The sequence below is a fragment of the Lonchura striata genome, chromosome 1 (genome assembly GCF_046129695.1).
Source record: "Lonchura striata isolate bLonStr1 chromosome 1, bLonStr1.mat, whole genome shotgun sequence".
Classification (NCBI taxonomy): Eukaryota; Metazoa; Chordata; class Aves; order Passeriformes; family Estrildidae; genus Lonchura; species Lonchura striata.
This window is the reverse complement of record NC_134603.1, coordinates 65673740-65686863: the sequence shown is the minus strand read 5'-3', so window position 1 is coordinate 65686863 and position 13124 is coordinate 65673740. Positions and strand designations below refer to the sequence as shown.

General features: G+C 43.7%; 1 protein-coding gene across 5 annotated transcripts in view; it reads right to left on the bottom strand.

Annotated features, from left to right (window-relative positions):
• The window catches only part of EPB41L4B (erythrocyte membrane protein band 4.1 like 4B), a 207498-nt gene that overhangs the window by 154644 nt on the left and 39730 nt on the right, over window positions 1-13124 (bottom strand). For 4 of the 5 annotated variants that reach the window (XM_077784967.1, XM_077784970.1, XM_077784973.1 and 1 more), the window contains exon 1: window positions 12340-12654. The exons of the other annotated variant lie outside the window; for it this stretch is intronic. In XM_077784967.1, coding sequence (XP_077641093.1) covers window positions 12340-12639 — 300 coding nt within the window. In that variant the 5' untranslated portion in view covers window positions 12640-12654. Of the gene's footprint in view, window positions 1-12339; window positions 12655-13124 lie in introns of those variants that run through there. 5 annotated transcript variants of the gene reach the window in all.

The following is a 13124-nucleotide window of genomic DNA, read 5'->3' as shown; positions in this document are numbered from 1 at the left end:
TTCTTTACCAGTAAAATCACCCCAAGTTTATTAGTACTATGGATTATGTCCATGTACAAAACAGAAAGAGACATATACCCCAAAGCATATATTCTCATTGTAGAACCACAGGGTCATTAAGGCTGGAAAAGACCTCTGAGATCAAGTCCAAACACTAACCTAACACTGTCAGGTCCACCACTAAAACACATATCTAAGCATGACATGTACACATTTTTTTAATACTTCCTGGGATGGTGATTCCACCACCTCCCCAGGCAACCCATTACAATGCTCGACAACCCTTTCAGTGAAAAAAATTTCCCTAACATCTAAACATCTCCTGGCACAACTGGAGGCCATTTCCTCTTGTCCTGTCACTTGTCACCTGGAAGAAGAGACTGACCCCCACCTGTCCACACCGTCCTTTCAGGCAGCTGCAGAGCAGTAAGGTCCCCCCTGAATCTCCCAGAACATCAGCCCTACACCCAGCCTCCCACACCCCAGTCTGCCTCTCAGGGAACTTCCACTACCATCTGTGCAGAGGCAGAGATTCCCCAAGTTTGGCATTTCAGAGAAGATATTTTCCAAGCCAAGCAGACAACAGACTCGGAAGCAGAGGAAGCGGTCACATTTTGTCCCTGCAGAACTGCACTGAATTCATGTTTTGCTTTCAGAGACATTTTTTCAGCACCACAAACTGGAGTTAGATCAACAGGTCAGTCAACTATCTGCTGTTTCCAGTAAGCACTTTCAGATCATGCACAAGACAGAAAGAAAAGAACTTCATCCTCCACCTCACCTGTATCAGCTCTGCAATGCAGACAGACGACTGCACCATTCAAGAAACCAACACAAAAATATATGTAGTTATCTAAGACTCAAAAGGAAAACTGGGGAAAAAGCTTCCTTCCCATATACAGGGCCTTGGAGTCTAATCCAAAACTTGTGCAAGAAAAGCAGGCAGTGCTTCTCAGAGAGCTGCTGTCTGTAGGGAGAGCTCCTCAGGCCTGAGGCTTTTCACAGGATCTGTGTTTGCTAGCTCCCACAAGTCATTTAATGCTGCCCCAGTCTTGACAGCCTTATCTTGTTAATGAGGTTAGTGCATATGCATTGAAGAGGAATTCATATTCTTTAAATGTTTCCCTATCTCTCTCACAACCTAACCAGTTGTTTGCCCTGTAGTTTGCAAGAAACAACTTTTCCAAACACCTTACTGAAGATTTTGGTATTATGTTAAAGCTCTATCTGCCTTAAATTAAGAATTTTTGATTTCAGTAAACAGTAAGGTGCCTTACAGAATGCAAAAGCCACAGCAAGCTCACACAGAGGTGTCACACACAGGTTCTTCGGACTGTTTTCTCTTCCTAGAAAGCTTCCAGCATGCAGCTTACTGAGACAGCTGGGGAAGTTCTCCCCTCCTGGCATTACACAAATGCTGAGAAACTGGCAGCTTTTACATGGAAAAATCTGCTTTCTGAAACAGAATTTGAATGAACAGTATTTTCTGTTTACAAAAATAACATATCTTTCTGCTTTTTTTGACAATTTTTCAAGATTCTGATCATACTAGAAATGCTGTCAGATGATCTGTTTTGCTCTGTCGAAGTGAGATTAAATTCTTCAAGAAGAAACCATTCTATCAGTAGCTAATACAAGAGCATGTAGGAGGATGAAATCATGGTCGACTTTCCTGAGCATAACAATGTTGTTAAAGCACGTTTGCTGAAACAGATTAACTTTTTTTTTTACAAAATATATTTTATGATCAAATCACAGACCAAAATATGCTCTGTGTTTAATGTGAGAATACATCAAAAATCAAAGCACATGAGCTGTAAAATGAGAATATCCACTGGCAAATTTCAATAGCAGCAAACAAAACCCACTTGTTTTTGTTTCACAGCACTGAATTTTTCTATTCCCACTCCCTTCTGAGAAATGCAGTCATCAGCTTAGGCCTATTTTTTTGCTAATATAGAGACAAATGCTCCAACTCCTTCCTCATTTTTTCCATCTTTAAAGTAAACATCTTTATTTTCTAAAACCAGAAATGACACATCAAAAAAGTTTTACTGTAGGATAAATTTTAATGCATATAATGCATCAACATGCTACACAGGAAGAAAAAAACAATTATATGTAATAACAACAAAGGAGGAGATGGCTCAGAGAATTCAAGGGAAAACATGAAGGCAGTGGGTAAATAACCTCATCTTGTTTTCCACTGTAACTTTAAGAATACTGTATAAAACATTTGCTGTTGAGATTATTTCTTTATACTTTGACCTCCCAAAATATATTATACACCCTTCATGAACTAAACTCCTTTAATTAAAAGAAAAATTCCCCTCCAAGTGCCTACTGTATGCAACAGTTTGAGTTTTGATGCCCCAAAGGCTCACCAACTTTCACACCTAAAAACAGGGGGTTTGATTTTATAAATTTTGAAACAGTTCATTGAACAGAGAAAAGCCAAATGTGAAATATCATTGAATGCAAAGAAGGGAATGAAGGGAGACAGAGCACACACCCAGGCTGGTAACAGCTTAAACAATCGGCTTAAAGAAGAAAGGGAAAAGTGCTACAGCCACCATTTAATGGCTTCACTGGCCTCTGTAAAAGGAATCAAGGGTCTCTGCTGTCTTAGTAAGCAAGTTCCCCCATTAAAAAGAAAACCCATCATCCAATTAGCTGAAAGTCAAGAACAACACTGCAGCGTGCTGCCGAGAGCTGCATGCAGAGTTAGCAGTGCCAGGGAGATGCTGGGCGCACTGGAGCCGCCCTGCAGCTGCGTGTTCCCAGCTCACGGCGTGCCCTTGGCAGATGAGACTCGTGGGCCGACTCCAGACAGTGGGAGCGGGGTTGGAAATGCTCCTCCTCAGGGAAAGGGGGTGCCAGCCACAAAGAAGAACATTTCCTGCCACCCTCTCTTCATTGCTGAACAGCAGGGAAAGAAACTAAATCAAACCCAGTAACATGAAACAGCAGGAAGAGGGAGGAAAAGAAATTAAGTCTTTTGCACACCAAAGTTATAGTGTTACACTATTAAACCAGCTCCTTCCTCCCCAGAGCTACAGCAGGATGTCTTAATTCACATCAATTTCCATTGGCATCCAAAGACCAAAAAATGAGAGAAAAGGATACTGCTTGCTGGACTTTGCACTTGCAGAATGCTGCCCTTCCTAGCAATACGACCTACTTTGAAGAATACCACCACTCTTCACTTATTTGCTTAATTCAAAGAGATAACAGACTCATCATTCATCATTTCTCAAAGCAAAGCACTCATGGAAGGTTCATTATTCGGGAAGAATTTCTACTCAGTAAGTAGCTTGAATATAAAACCTCCACACTGGGGATCAGCATCTCTACTGAATAGTGATCTTTATTGCAACACAATGATTGCACTGAACACTGGTGTGTTCAGACCTGCTTATGAGAATGGAAGTTCTTGAGTTTGGTCTTTTTACATAAATTTAAGCTCTTAATTTAAAACCATACCATCTTCACAGATCCAGGAACCACTATCTGTGGTATGAAAGAAATTTGTTTAAATGACAGAAAGCAGCCTTGACCAATTCTGCATGGAAACAAGGGAGAAGAAGGAAAAAATTTCATAGCACTGTTTCTTTTCTCAGAAAACTTGGAAAATATTCACTTACACAGTTAAAGCAAGTAACAATTGGGCCTCATACCATTGAGATGTTAGCCCGTTAATATTATTTATCAAAATTAAAGTAAGAATTTGTTCAGAACTTGGGATAATTTTAAAGCTTAACAAAGACAACTGAAATTGTTTATCAGCCAATACATAATCTGAAAGACCTCACATAGCGAAAGGCACACAATAGGAAACTTTAAACTTAAAAATGGGAAACAGTATCCTTGTTCAGTCTCAGCTGAGGACAAAAAGGAAAACAAGTGTTTTCTCAGTCAAGACTGCTAAATTACAGAAATCCTCTGAAGTCTACATTTATTTTAGATGTATACATAACATACAAATGAAAATAATACATAGAATCAATTACTAGTGCTACAAAGAACTACTGAGGAAAGCATTCTTTTCAGACACAAAAGAATTAATCCTCAAATAAGTTATCCTTCGAAGTAATGCTACAGTCTAGAACAATTTAATTACAGGTCACAATTCATAAACAGTAACACTGCTTTTCTAGCTGTATATTTGATACTGCTATGTTCATATAAAGTGAAGTTCTTCAAAAGAAAGTACCATCATTCTCTATGTATTTATATAGAGTTATTTGTAATATTTCACAAACATTAAACTGGTTCTTCTATTAGGATTTCCAGTCTCTTATCATACAAACTGTACCACAAATATTAAAATAATGAAATACAGAATAAACTCAATGTGTTTGTTAGCATACTTAAAGAAAAGAAGGGAAGGGAAAACAAAAAGACACCATTTGGTATTTGTTTGGATAAACTATCTGCGGTTCCATAACAACAAGGAAGGGAAACAATCTGAATCTGTACAGATCAAAACCAAACAGCCAACATAAATTAACTCTTAATATTTTTCATGCTTCATAGCAGGAGTCTGAGTCTGTAACTTCAACAAATATTTCAAAATAATCTCATCACAATATAGCTAATGGTCCAGGACACATTTAAATTGATGCATAGAAATAAATGGAAATAGTAATTCAAATGAAGAGCAGATGGTCACTCTAAACACTTCATTACCCTTTCACTTCTAATGCAGAAAAAGTAAAAGAACATATACTACAGTATACATTGGAAAACAAATACTAAAAGCCCCCTGTTTTTCAAGTATTTAAAATACTAACCCAGAAACACTGTACATAATGCTAGCAGCTGTTGAGTTCATCCTTCTAGCAAAAAAAAAAATAAATTATTTGTACTTATTCTTATCCTTCCATTTACTTTGCAAAGAGCCTATAAACTCAATGATATGTATGTTCTCCCTTCTTTCCACCTCCTGTCCACATTATTTAACTTTTCAGATCCATTTTTGCTATCCCATGGGAAACCATACATTTTTAAAGTATGGATGTTTAATATTTAAATGAATAATTTCACAGATAGCTACCAGTGTTTCCCTAATGTCAGCTCTACAAATGTTCACAACAAGCTGTCCTCCACCTGCACCATTTGTGCCCTGCCAGACACGGCACTTAGGTGAGTCAAGCTGGCAGAATGAGCTGCAGAGCCAGCCACAGACTCATGGCCACAGCAGGGAAATTGAATTTTCCTGGGGAAGGAACAGGACTGAGGAGTGTTTCAAATTTCTGACAACTGCAGGAAAACACAGAAATTTTCTAAACTAGAAACAGGAGAACTAGGACAGAGAGCTATACTCAAGCCCCAAACCAGAAGGAAGCAGTCCTCTAATGCTCTTTAAAGTGCCTTCCAGAAGAGATCCCTCACAGCTTGTGTAGCTAGCTGCTCCTGGGAGGAAAATAAAACCACTTTTACAGACTGGGAAAACAGAGTCAAGTAAAGGAAAACCCACAGAACTAAAAGAAATCTGCTCTTATTAAGAAGAAAATTCATTAGGTATCAATGATATCCACACAGAAAAAGTATAGATAATTGCTCAAGAAGATTGCAAATGAAAAGGGAGAGTTGAAATGGTTGGGAATTTAATAACAGAAGCCCTGAATTGCAAAATGGACCTAGCTTGAAGACGGTGAGACACTAAACAAGGCCTCTCAGAAAAAGTTACATAAGAAAGGTATTTACAGAGGCACTACAAACAGGAGCACAAGGAAGTGCATGAAGACAAAGCATGTGCAGAGAAGCAGTAGTAGAGATAGCCATCCCTTTTGTTTCAGAAAAAAGACAAAAACAGATGAACAATACATCCTATACTTTACATGTAGTTATACTGTTATTTATATAGTCTCTTCAGCTTTTTTCTTCCGGTACCATCGACTGCAATCCAAACAAAACTAGTCCTCTAGCTGCTCTTACACATGTACGGAACTTCCAATGTCTCTTTGCTCCTATTTCTTAACACATAGGAACTTTTTACGTATTCCATATGTTCTTTTTACATGCCCAGATGTCCTTTTTCCTCTTCAGGACTCCTACAAAGAGCCTGAAGCTACAGACTTGCCACCCAGCACTACAGAAAAGAATCACTAGAACATATTAGTACTCTGTTGATAAAGAAGTTCTGTATTGTTAACCTGTTCTGTAAGTTTCCTTCGTATAGACCCTCTCCCTTCAAATCCAGGGTGGTCTTCAAAGTTTCTCCAATGCTCGCTATCAGATAGGTAAGCTCATTGCAAACATTTGCTACAAAATCATTTTTGGGCTAATAAATGAAAGCCACACTGACATTTTGCATGATTACTCTCCTCAGCATAGCTGCCTTCTAGTCCACTGCAAAAAGGCTTCTGAACAAACGCATACAACAGCCTTATCTTCTCCCCATCTCTCCAAACACATAAGCTCTCCATCAGAGAATTAGTACCAGGTGCTCTTGCTTTTGCATTACACTGCTCTCATCACTGGCTTTCTCCCGTTCCTGGTTGTCAACTCTTTGCAGCAGCACTCCTGTCATCCTGTCTATCTGTATTACACTGAAAAATTGTATTGGTTTTCATTAAGAATTAATGGAATTCACAAGCAGAATTTCTCTTACATATGCCAAAACAAAATACTGCTTTTTGTCTCCTTTTTCTACTATGTACTCCCTTTTCTACTATGTTTCTTTTATATGCCATAGATTTATTGGCCCATCAAGGGCCAAAACTTCCCTCTTCTCTCTCAAAAGCCTAATGAGAGAGCCTCTCTCTCATGCATTTCTGAAGCATGGCTGCAGTCATGTGTACACACCCTATCTCATTTTTCTCTGGGGCTGTGCATGTTCCTGATTCTGTTTGGGATTTACTATGAATGCCTTTCACACAGCTTCAGTACACACTGCAGCAAGGCATCAAGGCATACGGAACAGGGATAACATAATTAAAGGTTATTACCAGCAGACAACACACCGAGTTCTATCTAGATACAGCTGCTTAATCAGAGCTGTAAGGCACTCAAAAGGCATTTCAACGTGAACTGAAGAAGCAAAAATATCCAAGCTCTTCTATCAACAGAGTCTGATCAGTTTATGAAGGAAATTACTGGTACTGGTGCTCACAGGAGCTCATGAACGGGAGAGGCCTTTTGCTTCCCAGTGCTGCAAATATGCTTTTAACATTTTCCAGTAAGTACTCTAATTTTATGCTGTTGAAAGGTAATTTCTGCATGAAGACGGCATATTACAAATTTTATAACTGATAAAAGCTTTAAAGAATTTATTTTAAAAATCCCATTACCCATGTGATGTAATATATCTGTCAGAGGGGGGCATATGTGTGTGTAACTCCTCAGCTAGGAAACTCCAGAGCAGGACCTGAACCCAAGTATCTACATGCATATCAGAGCATGTTTCTAGAGCTAATATTAATGAAACATTATTTGGAAGTCATATGTGATATGAAAGAAAGAAAAATTAGTTGCACTTCTCTCCTGATGTTTATGACTTCATCAAGTCAAATACACTAATCAATAAAACTGAGATAACTGCTTAAGAGTTAATTTAACATTTATATCTGATGTAAGCATAGAGGCCAGACAGCAATTTTTGCTATGTTCATGTTATCCCAATAAGAATACAACACATCCAGATCAGAGATTAGAAAACAGTATTGAAGAGCACTTACTATTCCTATCCTGAAGTGTTTCCATAGCAGCCAAAACAATTATTAAAACAGATACACCAAAAGGATGGCAACGAAATAATATAAAAGCCATTCATCTGAAAATAATTCACAGATTTGAACAGTTATATTTGAGCTGTTGATTAATTTAATACTTAAACATTACATACTTTCTAATACATCACACAAGTCTTTGTAGTGATCTTCACAGCAGCAGAGGAATTTATCAGAGCAAGAAGATTTTTAGAAAGAAGTATTTATAACAGACAACATGTTGACTGCTGTGGATTCACATCACAGAAAATATAAGGTATCTCAGATTTCCTTTGCAGGATGAGGATTTACTTAGTGGAGGAAGCTTACCATTTGCTTCTTCTTTTATCCCACTTAAGACTACAGAAAGCCAAGAACACTCTACACATTCTCCTCCTGCTCTCCCACAATTTATCAGAAAATACTGTTTTCAACAGCATTAAGCAACATTAACTCCTGCTTTTCTTGACAGTTCCTCTGAATAGCCATCTTTCATATCTGCCCTTTAAGCTTTCATAAGATGCACCTAATTAAAAATCAAAGGCTCAGTTTTTAGAAATGTCAGCTATCGTGCCTTAGAGGTAAGAAAAATTTGGCTTTTTGGCTTTATCTGAGAGCCATCTATATATTAACTAGCAGGCACCATGACTGCTGCCCAAATGCCAATGCTCTCTCCTTTAATTCTTTCTGTAAGAACACAGCATCACCTACAACCAGTTTTTCTTTCATTCAAATCACAAGTCCTCCAGAAAAACAGAGGCAGGATTGTTTTGGCAACAATGAGCAAGTGGCCTTCCATCTACCTATGACCAAATTGCAAACTCTGACCAGCTAATAGCCTCCAGGTTAAGTGAGAGTGGAACACAAAAGATACTAAACAGGTTCCCAATGGTAAAAAGAAATACACAGACAGCTATGTGTGAGGTAGGAGGGATGGTTTCTAATGGAAGCGTTTTCCTTTTTCTCCTTGCATCAGTTCTCATCACTGGATTTCAGATGTGCAGGCACATGGTGTCAGGTCAAGAAGAAGTAATGACACCATTTATGTTCCCCTTCCCATAGGCAATCACCCCACAGCAACAGAACTGGTCAACTGCCACTCATTCCTGTATAACAGATCCAACCTTAATAGCATCTCGCATTCAATACAGGGCCCTGAGGAGCTCGTGGGTTTAAAAAGCCATCCAGTGCATTATTCTGTTTAGAAAGAATACTTTTGAAGTACATGATTCTTGCCTTAAGAGTGAAGAAAAAAGCCAGCATCATTAAGCAATCCTTGAAATTTCATGCAAGAAGCTGAGTATAGAATCCATTATCCAGGGGTATCTGCAGTGCTCAGAATAATCTTATGTTGACATTTGTGTGGGGGCAGCTGAGTACGAAACAAGTTTGTGAAAGGCAGAGAACACCTACAAATGGAAGAGTACACAGCACGTAGAAGGGCAGGCTTGCAGATGGGGTAGTCCAAGGGCAGAGCACATGCAGTAAAAAGAATAAAGTGCAAATGCTTCAGTAGAAAGAGGGTGTGGGAGCACTGATAAAGGAAGAAGATTACTCCAGTTCACTACTGCTATACAGCCTAGAGAAAAACAAGCCAAGGAAGAACTTGGAGATCAGGGCAGATCTCTGCTTCTGTTGCCACCATGAACAAACAGAAGTTTGCAAGACATGTACTTTCTGATACAGAGAGTATCACACAAATTATAACCACAAAGACAGTTATCAATTTACTGATGCAGGATTTATTTTTCCAACAGCTCCCACCTATAAGAAAATACTGCAGCAGAACATGATACTTTTACCTTGGACAAAAGTTTCAGGGTTTCAGTTTAATTGGAATATTTAAAAGTGAAAAAAATAACTGTTTCATACAATAATGAAAATGAAACAGCAATAATGAAAATGAAAAAAAAAAAAGAATTTTTTTCTGCGTACATAGCTAACTTTCCTCCAGCTGTGTCTTTTTTGTCATTCCTCCACACAAGCAAATAAACCCTGAAATCCAATAAACCTTTCAATTACTTCTAAACAAAGTTTTAGAGATAGCCTAAAAAGTTGTAGTTGCATGAGTATTGTACTCTAATATCAACAAGTTCCTTTTTCAACGAGAAAGGCAAGAGGGGTGCAATGTCAGCATGAAGAGCACATTTTATAGATGCCAGTATCTCCTGAAGTAAGTGCTTGCAAACACAATCAGCAGCACAGTGAAATCCTCTGCAATCGTCTCTCTACTTGATTTTATGAGTACGCTGCTCATTGGTGATGAAGCCCACACTTTCTCCCCTCCTTTTGAAAAAATTTGAGCTGAAATGAAAGAAAGCACCATACACTTTTTTTTAAGAGATGCTATTCAATTAATTTAGCTTAACCAGTCCCATACCTCAGCTTCTGAGTATTAAAGCATGTTCTGTTTCACGCCCTACTCCTATAAAATCTAGACCTGCAAAGCTCAGAGAAACTTTACTGATCAAATTCTATAAACAGTGCAATGCTTTTTTCAGTTTTTCTAACTCTCAGTGTGGGTGTCACTTTCAGTTAAAGAAAGGAAAAAACAGGAACAGATATGTAATTCAACAGAACAGGTTTTAATCCTCAAAACACTGACAGCTATTACATGCTCCAAAGTCCTCCATCAGTCTAGGGATTTGGGTGAAAAAAAAAGAGGCCAGCTTCTTACTCTTGTCTTTGGACAGCTGAGCTACAACCACTACATGTGCAGCTCACATTCTGAGAACACTGGCAAGTCTAAGCTTCATTTGGAGGTCAGTTCAAGCAAGAATGCTCCACAGCTTCACACCTGGCCAAGCAGATATGTCCATATGTTTTCAGCACTCAAGGACCGTGAGTGTCATTACCTCATTTTCTGATCCTATGAATCCTCAGACCATATTAAACGGGCTCTACAGCAAAATCTGACCTTTGACAAATTAGAGTATAACCTTAAACAAAATATTTACCAAGCTTATTGACATAGACCTCTATAAGCAAACCCTTAGCATGCTGATAACAATCATCAACTCTACTTTATAGAAATTTGTGCTGAGATGCTAGGAGGAGTGCAGCAAGTTGAGAAGGAGATGTGAGGAGAGGAAATATATTAGCATTTCAAATATCTAGAAATGTGTGATGTAGTCTGTAGGCAAGGGAGGCCTGATAATGCTTGCAGCAAGTATCTCTAGGTGGCTCCGTTCACATACTTCACTTGTAAGACTCTTACTCAATCTCTTCTGTTTCTTTCAAGTAGAAACAATAGGGTTGCAAAATTCCATGTTTTAGTGAAATGATGCCAATATATACAGATGACAGCTAATATGAAAGGCACCTAACAAGAAAAAACCCTTTCTTTTATATTGCTGGAGATTAAAGCAGTGCACAATTTCTCAGGTTGTTACACTCACTATTACTAAGTTCTCCCACCTGTTTTGGGAGACCAAGCTTAATTGCTAGTGACTATTTAGGCTGAAATTGAAAGAACATTAAATGTTTTTCAAACAAACTTCCATACTATTTCATGGGAAACTTGGGTTTCAAGAGCTAGGGAAAAGGTCAGCAAAAAAAGGATGGGTGGTGAGTACTTAGCAGCTGTGAGAAATGCAAAAACCAAAACTGCAAATTTCCGATGCACACCGTGCAGCTGCGTTTGAGAGAGATAAGAGGACAGACAACGGGTTTTGGGGACACTGAAACACCTACAAACACGGCCCAACCTCAGCGAACAGGCACAAACAACACACGCACGGCCCCGCAGGCCAGCACCGTCCCTTCCTCATTCCTCCTGCACAGCAGCGGCAGGGGAGAAAGTTCAGCGCCGGCACCGTCCACGCACCCGCGGGCCGGGCCGGGCTCACCCCTGACCACGGCCCCGCACCCGGGCGCCACGGGACGGGGACAGCGCCTCGGGCATCCCGGAGAACCCTTCACCCGGCCCCGGCAACGGGGACGGCGGGGAAAAAGAATTAAGAAGGAGGCGGCGACCCCCCGGAGACCCCACCGCGGCCGCGCCTGGCTCTCCCCGCGGCGCCACAGGTGCTGCGGGGCTGGGGGCTGCAAGCCGCAGGGCAGCGAGGCCAAAGGCACCGCCGCCCCGCAGAGGCTCCATTCTCCCCCGCCCGGCACACCGGGATGCCCCCTCGAGCCGGCGGTGCCGTGGAGCGGGCTCGGCGGGCAGCCCCCCGCGCCAGCCGGGGAAAGGCACAGGTAGCGCCCGCACCGCGGGGACGGCCCCTCCCGGCGGGAGAGGCGCCGCCAAAGGCAGCGCTGCAAGGGGCTGCTTTCGGCTGCGCAGAGGAGGAGGAGAGCGGGTGCCCACCTCCCCGCCGGCCCCGGGGAGAGGGAAGCGGGGCGCAGACGGCCGCCGCCGGCAGGACGGGGGCGGGCGGCGGTCATGGCGGGGAGGCGCGCCGCGCACCTGGCAGCAGGTGCATGCAGGCGGAGACGGCGGCGAGGGCGCCCGCGGAGGGAAGGACGAAACTAGCCAGGCTTTCCCGGCGAACGGCGCCTGTTGTGCGGCCGGGGGGGGGCACTCGCAGGTGCGTGTCGCCGGGAAGGGGGGAACGATGCGGAGGAGGGGAGAGGGTAGCTGCAGGCACCGTTTTGCGGGCGGCGGAGGTAAGCGCGCACTACTCACCGGCAGCTCCACGTTGACTTCGGTCCCGTCCAGGAGAAGGACGCGGCACTGCAGCACCGGCTTGCTGCCGCCGGCCGCCGGGATGTGGACGGGCGCTCCGGCGCAGTGCACGACCCCTCCGGGGAGCGGCGAGGAGGGGAAGGCTCCCGAGCCGACGGCGGCGGCGGCCGCTCCTCGCAGCCCCCCGTCCCGCTCGTCCCCCTCGCCGCCGAGCCCACCTCGCCCGGCTCCGCGCCCGGCTCCTCGCCCGTAGCGCTGCATCGACCGCCGGCCAAAGGTCCTGCGCAGGAACCGCAGCATCCTGGGGGCGCCCTGCCCGGCCGCTCACACCCCCGAGCCCGCAGCTCCGCGCCCGGCCCCGCGGCGCCTCCCAGAGCAACGCAGCAGCGCCGCCCGCCGGGAGCCAGCCCGCGCCGGGCGCCGGCCGCGCCGCCCGCTCCGCCCTCTGCAGCGCCGCCCGGCAGCGGCTCGGCGGGGCGGGGCGGGCCGCGGCCCCGCCCGCCGCCGCGCTCCGGGCCGTGCGGCCGGCGGGCGGGCAGGGGGAGCCGCTGAGGCGGCGGCCACCTGCGGGGGAGGCCGGGCGAGCCCCCGCGGCTCAGCGGGACGAGAGCCGCGCCGCTCCTCTCCTGCAGAAACAGCCCCGGCTCCTCGGGCGCTAGGGCGCTGTCTGCGCCACGGCAGCCCCTCGCCGCCGCCCCCGGGCCGGGGAGGGGAGAGAAGCGGCGGGGGCGCGGAGCCTCTTTCCCCGCCGGGCTCGCCGGGCGGCCCCTGCTGCGCGCCGAGCT